Source organism: Coregonus lavaretus (genome assembly GCF_964263955.1).
Source record: "Coregonus lavaretus genome assembly, chromosome: 32".
In the NCBI taxonomy this organism is placed as follows: Eukaryota; Metazoa; Chordata; class Actinopteri; order Salmoniformes; family Salmonidae; genus Coregonus; species Coregonus lavaretus.
The window spans coordinates 10,975,890-10,994,815 of record NC_140019.1 but is presented as its reverse complement, the minus strand read 5'-3'; the positions used below and the strand labels follow the sequence as shown (position 1 = coordinate 10,994,815).

Genomic DNA, 18,926 nt, shown 5'->3' with positions numbered 1-18,926 from the left:
GGTTGCAAAATTCCAGGAACTTTCAATAAATTCATTTGTTTTCCAGAAATCCTGTTTGGAGGCTTCCGGATTTCCTGCTTATTCCCTCCTGATTCCAGGAATGTTCCAATCGGGATTTCGGGAAAACCAAGGAATTTATTGAAAAGTTTGTAGAGTTTTACAACCCTAGGTAGGGATTAACCACGGCCAGTAGATGGCGATAGTATTGGTTTTAGTGACAGGCTAGTTTTAGTGACATGCTAGTTTTAGTCACAGGTTGCTGCCGAGCTGCAGCCGGATTCATCTCACTGTCCTGGTGGTAAAGGATATAAAAAATATCATTTGTAGGAAAGGGGAAAAAACAGACATCATACAAAATACAAAAATAGACACCTTAAAAACCCATCCCACTCCTTCAGTCACATTCCAATTCAAGTCACATTCCTACACAGGCTCAGGGGCCTGTGAGGGACGGAACATTCAACAGGATTTCTTGCAATGCCTCCCAAAAAACGTTCTGCTGCACAGATTTCTTCTTCGTTTGTGCTGTGCAGTTTATGTTCATTACAATAAATGTTACAAAGTCCACCTTTTTCACATGCAGTGCCTTCAGAAATAATTAATTCCCCTTGATTTATTTCACGTCTGAAATCAAAATGGATTAAAAAACACAATACACCATAATGACAATGTGAAAACATGTTTTTAGAAATCTTTGCAAATGTATTGAAAATTAAATACACAAATATCTAATTTACATAAGTATTCACACACCCGAGTCAATACATGTTAGAATCAGCTTTGCAGCAATTACAGCTGTGAGTCTTTCTGGGTAAGTCTCTAAGAGCTTTGCACATCTGGATTGTACAATATTTGCACATTATTCTTTAAACATATTCTTCAATCTCTGTCTAGATAGTTGTTGATCATTGCTAGACAGCCATTTTCTAGTCTTACCGTAGATTTTCAAGATTTAAGTCAAAACTGTAACTATGCCATTCAGTAACATTCAGTGTTGTCTTGGTAAGCAACTCCAGTGTATATTTGCTATCACAGCCATTAATCTCTGTATGTAACTGTTTTAAAGTCACCATTGGCCTCATGGTGAAATCCCTGTAGGTTTCCTTCTTCTCCGGCAACCGAGTTATGAAGGACGCCTGTATCTTTGTAGTGACTGGGTGTATTGATACACCATCCAAAGTGTAATTAATAACTTCACCATGCTCAAAGGGATATTCAATGTCTGCTTTTTTGTATTTTACTCATCTACCAATAGGTGCCCTTCTTTGCGAGGCATTGGAAAACCTCCCTGGTCTTTGTGGTTGAATCTGTGTTTGAAATTCACTGCTCGACTGAGGGACCAGATAATTGTATGTATGTGATACAGAGTGTCACGGTCGTCTAGGAGCGAAGGAGACCAAGGCGCAGCGTGTGCTAGAAACATGACTTTATTAATTAAAGTTTCAAACTACAAACAAAAGACGACTCATGAAGTCCACGGTTACACTGACCGAAACGGAACAAAAACCCACAATTCCCACAGGAAAACATTCAGATTAAATATGGCTCCCAATCAGAGATAACGAGCCGACAGCTGACACTCGTTACCTCCGATTGGGAGTCATAGACCAAACCTAGAAATGAAGCCAACAGAAAAGCAAACATAGAAAATACACCCAAACCCAACATAACAAAATACACCCTGGCTCAAATACAAAAGTCCCGGAGCCAGAGTGTCACAGTACCCCCCCCTAAAGGTGCGAACTCCGGGCGCACCAGCATACAGTCTAGGGGAGGGTCTGGGTGGGCGTCTGTCCCCGGTGGCGGTTCTGGCCCTGGTCGTGGTCCCCACCCCACCTTAGTCACTATCTGCTTCCGTAGCCTCCTCCACATGACCACCCCCCCACTAAACCCCACTGGATTAAGGGGCGGCACCGGACTAAAGGGCAGCACCGGACTAAGGGGCAGCACCGGACTAAGGGGCAGCACCGGACTAAGGGGCAGCACCAGGATAAGGGGCAGCACCGGGCTAAGGGACAGCACCGGACTCAATGGCGGATCCTGGCTGGCTGGCTCTGGCGGATCCTGGCTGGACGGCTCATGGCTGGCTGAAGGATCTGGCTGCTCATGGCTGGCTGACGGATCTGGCTGCTCATGGCTGGCTGACGGATCTGGCTGCTCATGGCTGGCCGACGGATCTGGCTGCTCATGGCTGGCCGACGGATCTGGCTGCTCATGGCTGGCTGAAGGATCTGGCTGCTCATGGCTGGCTGACGGATCTGGCTGCTCATGGCTGGCTGACGGATCTGGCTGCTCATGGCTGGCCGACGGATCTGGCTGCTCATGGCTGGCCGACGGATCTGGCTGCTCATGGCTGGCTGAAGGATCTGGCTGCTCATGGCTGGCTGACGGATCTGGCTGCTCATGGCCGGCTGACGAATCTGGCTGCTCATGGCAGGCTGACGAATCTGGCTGCTCATGGCTGGCGGAAGGCTCTAGCTGATCCTGTCTGGCAGAAGGCTCTGGCTGATCCTGTCTGGCGGAAGGCTCTGGCTGATCCTGTCTGGCGGAAGGCTCTGGCTGATCCTGTCTGGCGGAAGGCTCTAGCGGCTCCTGTCTGGCGGAAGGCTTTAGCGGCTCCGGTCTGGCGGACGGCTCTGAAGGCTCATGGCAGACGGGCGGCTTTGCAGGCTCAGTACAGACGGGCAGTTCATGCAGCGCTTGGCAGACGGACAGTTCAGACGGCGTTGGGCAGACAGGCAGTTCAGGCGCCGTTGGGCAGACGGGCAGTTCAGGCGCCGTTGGGCAGACGGGCAGTTCAGGCGCCGTTGGGCAGACGGCAGACTCTGGCCGGCCGAGACGCACTATAGGCCTGGTGCGTGGTGCCGGAACTGGTGGTCCCGGGCTGAGGACACGCATCTCAGGGCTAGTGTGGGGAGCAGCAACAGGACGCACAGGACTCTGGGGACACACAGGAGGCTTGGTGCGTGGTGTAGGCACTGGTGGTACTGGGCTGGAGCGGGGAGGTGGCGCCGGAAATACCGGACCGTGCAGGCTTACTGGCTCCATTGAGCACTGAGCCTGCCCAACCTTACCTGGTTGTATGCTCCCCGTCGCCCGACCAGTACGGGAAGGAGGAATAACCCGCACCGGGCTATGTAGGCGAACCGGGGACACCATGCGTAAGGCTGGTGCCATGTAAGCCGGCCCGAGGAGACGCACTGGTGGCCTGATGCGTTGGACCGGCTTCATGACATCCGGCTCAACGCTCAATCTAGCCCGGCCGATACGTGGAGCTGGAATGTACCGAACCGGGCTATGCCTGCGTACAGGAGACACCATGCGCTCTACTGCGTAACACGGTGTCTGCCCGTACTCTCGCTCTCCACGGTAAGTCCAGGGAGTAGGCGCAGGTCTCCTACCTGACTTCGCCACACTCCCTTTAAGCCCCCCCCCAAGAAATTTTTGGGTAGTACCCACGGGCTTCCAGCCTCGACTCCGTGCTGCCTCCTCATACCACCTCCTCTCGGCTTTAGCTGCCTCCAGCTCTTCACGAGGGCGGCGATATTCTCCCGGTTGTGCCCAAGGACCCTTTCCAGCCAGTATCTCCTCCCATGTCCATGAATCCTTTGGAGCTGGGTCCTGTTGCCGCTTGACACGCTGCTTGGTCCTCTTGGGGTGGGTTTTTCTGTCACGGTCGTCTAGGAGCGAAGGAGACCAAGGCGCAGCGTGTGCTAGAAACATGACTTTATTAATTAAAGTTTCAAACTACAAACAAAAGACGACTCATGAAGTCCACGGTTACACTGACCGAAACGGAACAAAAACCCACAATTCCCACAGGAAAACATTCAGATTAAATATGGCTCCCAATCAGAGATAACGAGCCGACAGCTGACACTCGTTACCTCCGATTGGGAGTCATAGACCAAACCTAGAAATGAAGCCAACAGAAAAGCAAACATAGAAAATACACCCAAACCCAACATAACAAAATACACCCTGGCTCAAATACAAAAGTCCCGGAGCCAGAGTGTCACACAGAGATGAGTTAGTCATTCAAAAATCATGTTAAACCCTATCATTGCACACACATACAGTTATCTGGTCCCTCAGAGTGAGTCCATGAAACGTATTATGTGAGTTGTTAAGCAAATGTTTACTCCTGAACATATTTAAGCTTGACATAACAAAGGGGTTAAATACCTATTGACTCAAGACATGTCAGCTTTTCATTTTTTTATTGATTTGTAAAAATGTTGACATTATGGGGTATTGTTTGTAGGCCAGTGACACAACATCTCAATTTAAACCAATTTATAATTCAGGCTGTAACATAACAAAATGTGGGAAAAGTAAAGGGGTGTGAATACTTTCTGAAGGCACTGTACCAGGATCCCTTGGTTGCCACCTCTGTCTACTTCACCCTAACAGGGCAATCCGGGAACTCTGGCTCATGTTCGCCACCACTGTTGCAGCATATAACCTCAGCTGGCCAACGATATTCTTCCCACCTGCATACACGTGACACATGTCCAAAACTTTTACATTTATAACGCTGAAGGGGCTTGTGCACAAATGCTCTTACAGGGTATCTCATAAAGCTTTCCATGAGAAGGGAGAGACTTCATCCGGATCTCCCAGGGAACGTTGATCTAAACCCTCACTCCGACTAAAAACATAACTTTACTCTTTTGTTTCCTTTCTTTTTAGCGGCTGTAGTCCACTCATTCTCACTCTGTGCTCTCATCTTCAGCCGACCCGCCATCAGTTTCGAACAGAACATTAGTTTCTGCCAACTTCCCACCCTCTGACTGATGCCATATTGCCATTAACCCCTTAAATAGTGCTCTAAATGGTGAAACCATAAATGTCCAGCAGGTGTCATCATAACCTAAACAAAATGGGGTTTCAATAAACATCAACATATTTATTTTCCAAGTTATATTCTATATACATTTCACACACAATTCAACACATTTTCTTTCCCACAAAATGGCTCTTACAATATGAAAAAGAGGAAATGGCCAAAAAGTAAGGTCTCTTCTTCTATACTATTAATAATGACATATGCCACTTTGCAGATGCTTTTATCCAAAACGACTTACAGTAGGCTATTAGTGAGTGAATGAGCGCATGTATGTGGTCTACATACCTTTTAGTTGTTAATTTCTCTTTTGAGACAATGATTGTAAGCTAGCGTTTCCCATACGCGGTCCTCAGGACTCCAAAGGGTGCACATTTTGTTTTTTGCCCTAACACTACACAGCTGATTCAAATGATCAAAGCTTAGTGATTAGTTGATTATTTGAATCAGCTGTGTAGTGCTAGGGCAAAAACCAAAACGTGCACCCCTTGGGGTCCCGAGGACCGAGTTTGGGAAACCCTGTAAGCAATGATGAGTGTGCAGTCTGTACACCTCATCCCAATAGTAAACAAAATAAGGGCCCCGTGTAGCTCAGTTGGTAGATGAATGGCGCTTGCAACGCCAGGGTTGTGGGTTCGTTTCCCACGGGGGGCCAGTATGAAAAATGTATGCACTCACTAACTGTAAGTCGCTCTGGATAAGAGCTTCTGCTAAATGACTAAAATGTAAAAAAAATTTAACCAATGAGATAAGCAGGACCTCTAGTGGTCATGAAAGGAACTGGCATATCATAGGAGAGCTACACAGCTACCAGCAGAGGTCAGTGTTACTCTATCAGTGACTACTCAGTGAGCCAAAGCCCAGACAGATCTGGGGCAGTATTCATTACTCCGATTCTTTTACAAAACGTTTCTTAAACAGAAGCAAACGGAACGAACGTGAGGGACCTACATGAATTTGTCCAATATAAACTTTAGTTTTCTTTGCAAAACACAACTGTTTGCAACTGTCTGGACTAATGATTATACCCTAGACATAGTGCTTTCTGTCCTCCATTAGAACTGAAATAAGAAGCAATTGAAAAGCAGTGTGAACAAAATAAAAATCTATATACCTACAAAGACAAAATGTGTGTGGTGTTCTGTCTTGCCCATTGCCTTTATGACCATTGTGTAATCCGATGTTCATAGATACAGATGTAGCTCTTGTTCCCTGTGGAGCACTGAGACTGTGCAGAGACAGCCCAGTGAGACTGTGTGTGTGTGTGTGTGTGTGTGTGTGTGTGTGTGTGTGTGTGTGTGTGTGTGTGTGTGTGTGTGTGTGTGTGTGTGTTTGACATGATGCAGACCCTGATCTCTTTCTTTTCCTCCTCATGTCCTAATCACTGTGTGTGAGTGTGCGCGCTCGTGCATGCATGATTGTGTGTGTATGTGTCTTTTGTGTGCGTGTGCATGCGTTTGTATGTATGTGTGTGTGCCTGTGTGTGCTTTCATCTTTTAAAGGAGCCATTTGTTACACAACATAACCTCTGCAGGGCCCCCTAATGACATCATCTCAGTGTGACCTGGAGGCCAGTTTTACCCACTCTCTCAGAGTACAGAGCCAGCTTTACCACTAGTGTGTGCTATCAAGTTTGTTGCACCCTCCAAGCACAAAGTAAATTGCATTATGCCTGTGCAAGTGTGTGCACAGCCTGGTCTCATAGACTAGACGTAACATAGTAATTGTTAATCCGGGACACTCAAATTAGTATGATATGTTACGTTTGGAAAGTAGGGTGGTTGGGTAGGCGTATATGGCGAACGTCTAGCAACCCCGAGGTTGTTTGTTTGAATCTCATCACGGACAACGTTTTAGCTCATTAGCAACTTTGCAACTACTTACAACTACTTAGTATGTTAGCTAACCCTTCCCCTAACACTAACCTTAATGCCTAACCTAGCTAACATTAGCCACCTAGCTAATGTTAGCGTTAGCCACCTAGCTAATGTTAGCGTTAGCCACCTAGCTATTCGTAACATATCATACCTCTGAGTCCAGGTTGGTGTGCATGTGTGTGTGTGTGTGTTTGTGTGTGTGTGTGTGTGTGTGTGTGTGTGTGTGTGTGCATGCTTGTGCTGTATATCCTCCAGGCTCATAATGTACTGTACAGTACTGTAAATGAGATTTAGCTCTTTGTGCTTCCTCTTGCCCTGCTTTCCTCCAACAATAGAGGCAGTGGAATGAAATAATGAATCACAATAACACGAGCACACACACACACACACACACACACACACACACACACACACACACACACACACACACACACACACACCACTCACACACACACAATAAAACAATGAATCACAACAATAAACCCCTTCCTTTTCCTCCTATAGTGAGAGCATCACTGTGTTCCCCCGCCCCACTATTGCGTTGCCATGCCAACACATTATTACACACATTCATCACACACACACACTTCGCTCTATCACGTTTATCACTCCTCCATTAGCACTCACTCCCTCCATCTCTTGTCTCGTTTATACATGAATGAACATCATTCTGACAGAGATAGGGGGAAGAGAGAGGGAGAGAAGGAAAAGGTGAAAGAGAGAGTGATAGAGTAAGATAGTGACACAAATAAAGAGAAATGGATAAAGAGAGTCGGGGGCCGGAGTGGTGTCACCTTTTTTCCCCATCTCAGCTGATTAAACAAATTGCATTCTAAACTGAAGATCATGATTATTGGAGTCAGGTGTGTTAGCTGGGGCTGGGGCAAAAGTGTGACACCAGTCAGGCCCCCGAGGACTGGAGTTGCCCATCCCTGCTCTATAGGATAGATGGAGCTTTCCATGAGATGCCGTACAAACTCTATACAAACTGGCACACAAACGCATGTACTCAGCTGTATACAAACTCCCATACAATCTCATTCACTTACATACAGTACAACAACCCCACAACAGACACTCAAACCCAGGTACAGCATCTTAAACCCTATACACTTCCATACACACACATTCTGCTTCATACTGTATAAACACTATGTTCACGCGACCATGCTCAAACTTGTCCTTGGATGCACGCTTGCACACACACACACACACACTGGCCGGTGACATACCTTTTTTGAGGGTCCCTGTGACGAGTTTGTGCAGGGACAGGACAAACTTCACCAGTCCCTGTTTACAGCGCTTGGCACACCCCGCCATTCTGACTCCAAGCTGGGCCAAAGCAGGCCAAGACTGGCCCAAGGGTGCTAATGTGATCTGGAGCAGGAAGTACAGTCTATGTTTGATGTCGAAGGAGTTTGGAGATATTTCTTCGAGAAGATACGCAGTTCAGAGGAGGACCTCTTCTGAATCTCTCTTCCTGGGCTGAAAAAAACAGTAATCTCACCCTTTGTTTCCCGATCTCTCCCTCCGTCCCTCCCTCCGTCACATACCCCTCCTCTTTCCCCCTAAATCTTTCCAATTCCCAGTCTCTGAGAGAAAGCGAGAGAGTGTGTGTGAGAGAGGGAGAGAGTGAGAGAGTCAGAAAGAAACAGATATGATTGGTAAGAGAAGTCTGATGTCAGAATCCAACTTCTTATCTTCCCTTACAAATGACTCCATACTTCAAAAATAAACCTTGTATAGACAATCCAGTGTACTCTGAGTGTCAGAAATGATCATGCTTTAGTTTCTTATCTCTTTCTTCCATACTCCACTTTCAGCACCACTACCGGTGGACAGCTTCTAACAATGCAGGGCAACACACACATTCTGAGCTCTAACATTTGCTTTCTCTCTCGCTCTCTCGCTCTCCCCTCCCTCTTCCCCACATACACACACAACCCCCCTGCACTGTGCTCACATATGCTTTCTGTGTCTCTGTATAATTCCAGTACATTATCTCACTAACAGCCTCTCCATATAGTCTCATATAATGTATGTACACTGCTCAAAAAAATAAAGGGAACACTTAAACAACACAATGTAACTCCAAGTCAATCACACTTCTGTGAAATCAAACTGTCCACTTAGGAAGCAACACTGATTGACAATAAATTTCACATGCTGGTGTGCAAATGGAATAGACAACAGGTGGAAATTATAGGCAATTAGCAAGACACCCCCAATAAAGGACTGGTTTTGCAGGTGGTGACCACAGACCACTTCTCAGTTCCTATGCTTCCTGGCTGATGTTTTGGTCACTTTTGAATGCTGGCGGTGCTTTCACTCTAGTGGTAGCATGAGACGGAGTCTACAACCCACACAAGTGGCTCAGGTAGTGCAGCTCATCCAGGATGGCACATCAATGCGAGCTGTGGCAAGAAGGTTTGCTGTGTCTGTCAGCGTAGTGTCCAGAGCATGGAGGCGCTACCAGGAGACAGGCCAGCACATCAGGAGACGTGGAGGAGGCTGTAGGAGGGCAACAACCCAGCAGCAGGACTGCTACCTCCGCCTTTGTGCAAGGAGGAGCACTGCCAGAGCCCTGAAAAATGACCTCCAGCAGGCCACAAATGTGCATGTGTCTGCTCAAACAGTCAGAAACAGACTCCATGAGGGTGGTATGAGGGCCCGATGTCCACAGGTGGGGGTTGTGCTTACAGCCCAACACCGTGCAGGACGTTTGGCATTTGCCAGAGAACACCAAGATTGGCAAATTCGCCACTGGCGCCCTGTGCTCTTCACAGATTAAAGCAGGTTCACACTGAGCACGTGACAGACGTGACAGAGTCTGGAGACGCCGTGGAGAACATTCTGCTGCCTGCAACATCCTCCAGCATGACCGGTTTGGCGGTGGGTCAGTCATGGTGTGGGGTGGCATTTCTTTGGGGGGCCGCACAGCCCTCCATGTGCTCGCCAGAGGTAGCCTGACTGCCATTAGGTACCAAGATGAGATCCTCAGACCCCTTGTGAGACCATATGCTGGTGCGGTTGGCCCTGGGTTCCTCCTAATGCAAGACAATGATAGACCTCATGTGGCTGGAGTGTGTCAGCAGTTCCTGCAAGAGGAAGGCATTGATGCTATGGACTGGCCCGCCCGTTCCCCAGACCTGAATCCAATTGAGCACATCTGGGACATCATGTCTCGCTCCATCCACCAACGCCACGTTGCACCACAGACTGTCTAGGAGTTGGCGGATGCTTTAGTCCAGGTCTGGGAGGAGATCCCTCAGGAGACCATCCGCCACCTCATCAGGAGCATGTTCAGGCGTTGTAGGGAGGTCATACAGGCACGTGGAGGCCACACACTACTGAGCCTCATTTTGACTTGTTTTGAGGACATTACATCAAAGTTGGATCAGCCTGTAGTGTGGTTTTCCACTTTAATTTTGAGGGTGACTCCAAATCCAGACCTCCATGGGTTGATAAATTTGATTTCCATTGATAATTTTTGTGTGATTTTGTTGTCAGCACATTCAACTATGTAAAGAAAAAAGTATTTAATAAGATTATTTAATTCATTCAGATCTAGGATGTGTTATTTTAGTGTTCCCTTTATTTTTTTGAGCAGTGTATATTCCATCCAGGGCATTCTCAAATTCTCCAGTCTCTACATAAGCAACAAATGTCATACACACTCAGCCTAACATCGCACTTCACTTTCAATCTGTCCTGTCTGGTCAATCAACTCACCAATCACATTCATACCAGGTCAGTCCCGCTGTCAATGTTTCTATCAACCAATCATTCATAGTAACTAATTTAGCCTGTTTTCACAGGTCATATATGAGTGAACATAAAGTGTAGACTCCACCTCCTCCTCCTCAATCTCTCCGGTTCAGACCCGGAAACGTTCCTTCCTAAACAAACTCACTTCAGCTATAAGTGAGGAGAAAAGGAGGGAGCGAGAGAGGGAGAGGGAGGGAGATGGCTGAGAGAGAGAGAAGAAGAGGGGGAGAGAGAGAAAGAGAGAGTTACATTTTACATTTTAGTCATTTAGCAGACGCTCTTATCCAGAGCGACTTACAGTTAGTGAGTGCATACATTGTTTAATTTTTCATACTGGCCCCCCGTGGGAAGCGAACCCACAACCCTGGCGTTGCAAACGCCATGCTCTACCAACTGAGCTACATCCCTGTGTAGCGAGCATAGTTAGAGAGCATAGCAGAAAGGATGGAGCAGTAATCTTGTAAAATGGAGCGCTTTCATGCCTGTACTATGTATAGATGCTTCTTTATTAATCCCCAAAGGGAAATCATTTCTCAACACAGCCAAGACAATAGTCATACAACATAAAGCATTTGAATGCATTTTTTCATAAAACACAAGCTGGTAATGGTCTAATAGCATTAACACATGAGAAACTGGGGGAAAGCAGATACACAGGGGCATGAAGGGAATGAGAAGAGGGTGGAAAGAAAAATAAATACAGAGGAATAGCAAGTTAAAAAGCGAGTGAATATTGAGTGAGAGAAAGAGCTCAGGAGAGTAGAAGCGGTGATGCCGGTGGTGCCGGATAATGTGTCCAATGCGCCATAAACTCCCATAGTTTATACATACTCAGGCTGTGGGGCTCGCCAAGAATACAAGATCGATATCTGCTTATACACAGATCTAGCCCTGAGACTCACCTACACACATAACAAACTAGTTTAGTACCTCTGTGACTGTGACTATCCTGGAAGAGAGGAGAGGAGAGGAGAGGAGAAAGATTAGAAAAGAGAACATTAGGGGGCAGGGAGAGGGAAAGTGTTTGTTTAAGAGGGGTTATGGTCAGACAGATACAACAGAACAAAATAGGAAAGATTGGAACATAAGATGGGGGAGAAAGGAAAGAAAGGAGTGGTGACCATTTAAGGAGAGATCTCAATGTATGAGTTAGAGGAGAGGAGTTGTAGACAAAAAGAGAAAGGTGGGGGAGCAGAAAGTGGATGAGTGGACGAGAATAAATGAGTAGAGTAGAGAAAAGAGGAGAGATTGTTTCCATACAGCTTCTCTGTTTGCGGTTAATAACTGTGGAGATTGTTGAGAGAGGGTGAATTTGCATAAACATGTTATCCTATTAGAGCCTTCATTGTCATACCGCCTTCATTGTTATTCATTAATACGATTAAGGTTATGTTTACACACCGATGCAAGGCTGTAATATGAGCTAATTGCTTGTCTCTTCCCAAATTAGAAGTGTTTTTGTTTTATGTTTGTTTATGCAGAGATTAACTAGTGTTTCCAACTCCTGAGAAAAGAGGAGCTTACCTGATATGCACCATGCCTAATTAAGATGGAGAAAGAGAGGGAAGAAAGAAATACGGGGATGGAGAGATAAGGGAATGGAAGAGAGATTGGTATTGGTATTGGTATGTATTAGGATCCCCATTAGCCGTTGCAATAGCATCAGCTACTCTTCCTGGGGTCCACATGAACCATGACATAATACAATGTAGAGATAGAGTTTCTTTACTTTTAATGCCAATAAAGCTTCTTGAATTGAATTGAGAGAGAAAGAAAAGAAAGGGGGTGAGGGTGTGGAAGAGAGGGGGGAAATTGGCAAAGGAAGGGGTTGAAGGGGAGGGATAAAAACAAAGAGGAGAAAATAAAAATGGGGTGGATGGCTAAAATAAAGAGATAGTAGATTAAGAGATAGAGAGAGAGAGGGAGAGAGAGAGAGAGAGAGAGAGAGAGAGAGAGAGAGAGAGAGGGAGGGGTGAGGAAAGGTGAATAGAGAGGAGGGTGATGCAAAGGGATAAAGAGAGGAATCGGGTAAGAGATATGTGGAGGGAAAGGGGATAGGAGGAAAGAAGGAGAGAGAGGGAGAAGGGATTGCTTTGAATGCAGTTGATCTGTCAGAGTAGAATCACACACACAGCTGTAAGCTCAGATAGCATCCTGCCTCTAAATATAGCTACAGTTAACACCAGAACAAAACAGGGGGGGGAGAGATGGGGTGGGACAGAGAATACGAAGTTAATGCAAACACATAAACATGCAAAAGAAGCCCATCACCACAGAACAGCTTATTTACGTACTCAGAACACACATAACACACACAGGCATAAGACACAAACACACTGCCCACATAGATATTGGCACTAAAACAAATGATTACTTAAGCAAAATCATCAGAAAACCAATTAGCATTTGATTTTGACTGCCTACATGGAATACAATAACATCAGTAACATGAAACATCATGTTCCTTAATAGTTTCTGTCAGAAAAAGACTCAAAATCCAACTTCCATCCAGTTAGGTGGCCCAGACATGCTGGAGGGGGAAGCCCATTTTGGGAGCTCGATAGTTGGGTGTGAGCCGCGAGTGCCTGGAGGGTTGGAACTGGTGCTCCAGACACCCAGACGCAGGTTGACGTTTATTGTCATGAGTATTGTTTTTTGGTCTTCATTTAAGGTTAGGGTTAGGCATTAGGCATTAGGGTTAGTAGTGTGGTTAAGGTTTAAAATGAGATTTTATGACTTTGTGGCTGTGCCAGCTACTGCCAGCTACCATTCTGCAGAGCTGCCTCCAGAACAAGATTCGTGACGAAAAACACTAACCCGCCACCCAGACACCCAGTCTCCATATCCCCCTCGGGACGCGTCACTGTGGGTTTGATGGAGTGACAGTGTCCCTATGGGACATCCACAATTAAAACATCATAGCTAGCATCGCAGCTCTGCCACAAAAATGGAAGAGGCAATTACTCAAAAGAGAAAGGAATTAATTGGTTTGTCTGCCTCAAATGAAAAACCATGCATGGTTAAAATGACTAGTATAAATTGTAAAATGTATACATTTCACCTAAGGTCGAGAGGTTTGACAACTATGCGGCACACAATTCAAGATAGTTGGGAACAGAGTTTTGATGTCCCAATTCCATGGAATCGGTTTTATGAACTGATATGCAAAACAACAATTGACGCATCAATCCGTTCTTTTCAATTTAAACTATTATATAAAATTCTTGCCACAAAAAGAATGCTCAATATATGGGGCATTGAACAGTCAGCCCTGTGCAGACTCTGCCACGAGGAAACAGAATCAATAAATAATCTACTGTCCTTCGGCGGCTGGCTTTTGAAGTCAGGTCCAGGAGTAGTTGTTAAGTCATAATGTCAGTGTTCAGATGGACGTACAAACAGTACTGTTTGGAGAACTGAAAAACCACGATCAATCAATAAAATATATGATTATACTCTTAGGTAAAGTATTTATTTTTATTGAAGTCTCAGTAGAAATGGTACACATAGAAAAGTTCAAGACCCTCATAAGACATCACACTAAAATAGAAGGATGTATTGCAAATGGTAATAGTAAAATGGTAGTGTACTGGGAAAGGTGGGTTAATCTGTGGACATCTGAGGGAGTCATTGGTTGATTGGGGGGTTGGGCATAATAATAATAATAATAATAATAATAATAATAATAATAATAAAAATATATGTGTATAGGGCCTTCAGAAAGTATTCATTCCCTTTGACTTATTACACATTTTGTTGTGTTACAGCCTGAATTCAAAATGGATTAAAATAATACATAATTATCACCCATCTTCACACAATACCCCATAATGACAAAGTGAAAACATGTTTTTAGAAATGTTTGCAAATGTATTGAAAATGAAATACAGAAATATCTCATTTACATAAGTATTCACACCCCTGGGTCAATACTTTGTAGAAGCACCTTTGGCAGTGATTACAGCTGTGAGTCTTTCTGGGCAATTCTCTAAGAGCTTTCCACACATGGATTGTACAACATTTGCCCATTATTTCTTTAGAAATAGAAGTTCTCGGCCTCCCGAGTGATGCAGCGGTCTAAGGAACTGCATCGCAGTGTTTAGGCATCACTACAGCCTGGGGTTCGATCCCAGGCTGTGTCACAACCGGCCGTGACCGGGAGTCCCACAGGCGGCGCACAATTTGCCCAGCGTCGTCCGGGTTAGGGGACGGTTTGGCCGGGGGGGCTTCACTTGGCTCATCACGCTTTAGCGACTCCTTGTGACTCCTTCGGTCGTCAGTTGAACGGTGTTTCCTCCGACCCATTGGTGCATCTGGCTTCCGGGTTAAGCGAGCAGGTGTTAAGAAGCAGCGTGGCATGGTGGGTCATGTTTTGGAGGAGGCATTACTCGACCTTCGCCTCTCCCGAACCTGTTAGGGGAGTTGCAGTGATGAGACAAGATCGTAATTGGATATCACAAAATTGGGGAGAAAAAGGGGGTACAATTATAAAAAACTAAAAACATTATTCAAGCTCTGTCAAATTGGTTGTGTATCATTACTAGACAACCATTGTCAGGTCTCGCCATAGATTTTCAAGTAGATTGAAGTCAAAACTTTAACTCAACCACTCATTCACTGTCATCTTGTTGAGTAACTCCAGTGTAGATTTGGCCTTGGGTTTTAGGTTATTGTCCTGCTGAAAGGCAAATTAATCTCCCAGTCTCTGGTGGAAAGCAGACTGATTTTACCTATGCTTAGCTCCATTCAGTTTATTTTTTTATCCGGAAAAACTCCACAGGCCTTAATGTTTACAAGCATACCCATAACATGATGCAACCACCACTATGCTTGAAAATGTGTAGAGTGGTACTCAGTAATGTGTTGTATTGGATTTGCCCCAAACATAACACTTTGTATTCAGGACAAAAAGTTAATTGTTTTGCCACATTTTTTCCAGTGTTACTTTAGTGCCTTGTTGCAAACAAGATGCATGTTTTTGAACATTTTTTCTTCTGTACAGCCTTCCTTCTTTTCACTCTGTCAGTTGGGTTAGTATTGTGGAGTAACTACAATGTTGTTTATCCATCCTCAGTTTTCTCCTATAACAGTCATTAAACTCTGTAACTATTTTAAAGTCACCGTTGGCCTCATGGTGAAATCCCTGAGTGGTTTCCTTCCTCTCCGGCAACTGAGTTAGGAAGGACGCCTGTATCTCTGTAGTGACTGGATGTATTGATACACCATCCAAAGTGTAATTAATAACTTCAGCATGCTCAAAGGGATATTAAATGTCTGCTTTTTTTATTTTGACACATCTACCAATAGGTGCCCTTCTTTGCGAGGCATTGGAAAACCTCCCTGGTCTTTGTGATTGAATCTGTGTTTGAAATTCACTGCTCGACTGATGGACCTTACAGGTAATTGTATGTGTGGGGTACAGAGATGAGGTAGTCATTCAAAAATCATGTTAAACACTATTATTGCACACAGAGTGAGTCCATGCAACTTATTATGTGACTTGTTAAGCACATTTTTATGCCTAAAATTATTTAGGCTTGCCATAACAAAGGGGTTGAATACTTACAGACTCAAGACATTTCAGCTTTTCATTTTTGATGAATTTGTAAAAATTCCGAAAAACTAATTCAGGCTGTAACAACAAAATGTGGAAAAGTCAATGGGTGTGAATACTTTCTGAAGGCCCTGTATATATATACAATGAGTGAACAAAACAGTAAGAACACCTGCTCTTTCCATGACATAGACTGACCAGGTGAATCCAGGTGAAAGCTATGATCCCTTATTGAAGTCACTTGTTAAATTCACTTCAATCAGTGTAGATGAAGGGGAGGAGACAGGCTAAAGAATCATTTTTAAGCCTTGAGACAATTGAGACATGGAATGTGTATGTGTGCCATTCAGAGGGTGAATGGGCAAAACAAAAGATTCAAGTGCCTTTGAATGGGGTATGGTAGTAGGTGCTGGGTGCACAGGTTTGTATCAAGAACTGCAACACTGCTGGGTGTTTCACGCTCAACAGTTGCCCGTGTGTATCATGGTCCACCACCCAAAGGACATCCAGCCAACTTGATACAACTGTGGGAAGCATTGGCGTGAACATGGGCCTGCATCCCTGTCGAACGCTTTCGGACACCTTGTAGAATCTTATGCCCCAACGAATTACCATACACACACACACACACACACACACACACACACACACACACACACACTGTTTACTGTAACTGACAAAGATATGCTCTCTCTCATACAAACACACATCCACACGTGCAGATAAACACACAGTGAGGAAAGTTCCAGAGGTGTCTGTCTGCATCATACAGTGTGTTCCAGAATCCGTAGTGGGGCCGGGGCCCAGATGATGCCATCGCAGACAAGTACACATACACACGCGAACACGAACGAACGCACGCACGCGCACACACACATTATTGCTTCAGCGCAAACAACATCAGAAAAACCATTAGCATTTGATTTTGACCCCCTACATGGAAAACAATACATCAATATCATGAAACATCATGTTCATTAACAGGTTCTGTCAGAAAAGACTCAAAATCCAACTTCTCTCCAGCTGGGTGGCCCAGACATGCTGGAGGGGGAAGCCCATTTTTGGAGCTCGACAGTGGGGTGTGAGAAGCGAGCTCTGCCTGAAGGTTTGGAACTGCAACTCCAGACACCCAGTCTCCATATCCCCCCCGGGACGCATCACTGTGGGTTTGATGGAGTGACAGTGTCCCTGTGGGACATCCACAATTAGAACACCATAGCTAGCATCGCAGCTCTGCCACAAAAATGGAAGAGGCAATTACTCAAAAGAGAAAGGAATTAATTGGTTTGTCTGACTCCAATAAAAAACCATACATGGCTTAAAATGACTAGTATACAGTAAATTGTAAAATGTATCAGTTTCACTTAAGGTCTAGAGGTCTGAAAACTTCCAGTGCATTCGGAAAGTATTCAGACCCCTTGACTTTTTCCACATTTTGTTATGTTACAGCCTTATTCTAAAATTGATTCAATCATTTTTTCCCCCTCATCAATCTACACACAATACCCCATAATGACAAAGCAAAAACAGGTTTGTATAAATTTTTGCAAATGTATTAAAAATAAAAAATTGAAATAATACATTAACATAAGTATTCAGACCCTTTACTCAGTACTTTGTTGAAGCACCTTTGGCAGCGATTACAGCCTAGAGTCTTCTTGGGTATGACGCTACAAGCTTGGCACACCTGTATTTGGAGAGTTTCTCCCATTCTTCCCTGCAGATCCTCACAAGCTCTGTCAGGTTGGATGGGGAGCGTTGCTGCACAGCTATTTTCATGTCTCTCCAGAGATGTTCGATCGGGTTCAAGTCCGGGCTCTGGCTGGGCCACTCAAGGACATTCAGAGACTTGTCCCAAAGCCACTCCTGAGTTGTCTTGGCTGTGTGCTTAGGGTCATTGTCCTGTTGAAAGGTGAACGTTCGCCCCAGTCTGAGGTCCTGAGCGCTCTGGAGCAGGTTTTCATCAATGATCTCTCTGTACTTTGCTCCGTTCATCTTTGCCTCAATCCTGACTAGTCTCCCAGTCCCTGCAGCTGAAAAACATCCCCACAGCATGATGCTGCCACCACCATGCTTCACCGTAGGGATGGTGCCAGGTTTCCTCCAGACGTGACGCTTGGCATTCAGGCCAAAGAGTTCAATCTTGGTTTCATCAGACCAGAGAATCTAGTTTCTCATGGTCTGAGAGTCTTTAGGTGTCTTTTGACAAACTCCAAGTGGGCTGTCATGTGCCTTTTACTGAGGAGTGGCTTCTGTCTGTTGGAGTGCTGCAGAGATGGTTGTCCTTCTGGATGGTTCTCCCATCTCCACAGAGGAACTCTAGAGCGCTGTCAGAGTGACCATCGGGTTCTTGCTCACCTCCCTGACCAAGGCCCTTCTCCCCCGATTGCTCAGTTTGGCCAGGCGGCCAGCTCTAGGAAGATTCTTGGTGGTTCCAAACTTTTTCCATTTAAGAATGATGGAGGCCACTGTGTTCTTGGGGACCTTCAATGCTTCATAACTTTGTTGGTACCCTTCCCCAGATCTGTGCCTCGACACAATCCTGTCTCGGAGCTCTACGGACAAATCCAATCGACCTCATGGCTTGGTGTTTGCTCTGACATGCACTGTCAACTGTGAGACCTCATATAGACAGGTGTGTGCCTTTCCAAATCATGTCCAATCAATTGAATTTACCACAGGTGGACTCTAATCAAGTTGTAGAAACATCTCAAGGATGATCAATGAAAACAGGATGCACCTGAGCTCAATTTCGAGTCTCATAGCAAAGGGTCTGAATACTTGCGTAAATAAGGTACTGTATATCCATTCTTTTTTTATTTTTTATTTGCTACAATTTCTAAAAACCTGTTTTCGCTTTGTCATTATGGAGTATTGTGTG

General features: G+C 45.2%; 1 protein-coding gene across 1 annotated transcript in view; it reads right to left on the bottom strand.

The window, feature by feature from the left end:
• kcnip1a (Kv channel interacting protein 1 a) overlaps positions 1 to 8,043 on the bottom strand; it is a gene marked incomplete at both ends in the record, with an annotated part of 68,713 nt that extends 60,670 nt beyond the window's left edge. Inside the window, one exon of the mRNA XM_084150398.1 lies at positions 7,956 to 8,043. Within this exon, the coding sequence (XP_084006524.1) occupies positions 7,956 to 8,043 (88 nt within the window). The remainder of the gene's footprint in view (positions 1 to 7,955) is intronic.
• Between the last annotated feature and the right edge of the window lie 10,883 nt (positions 8,044 to 18,926).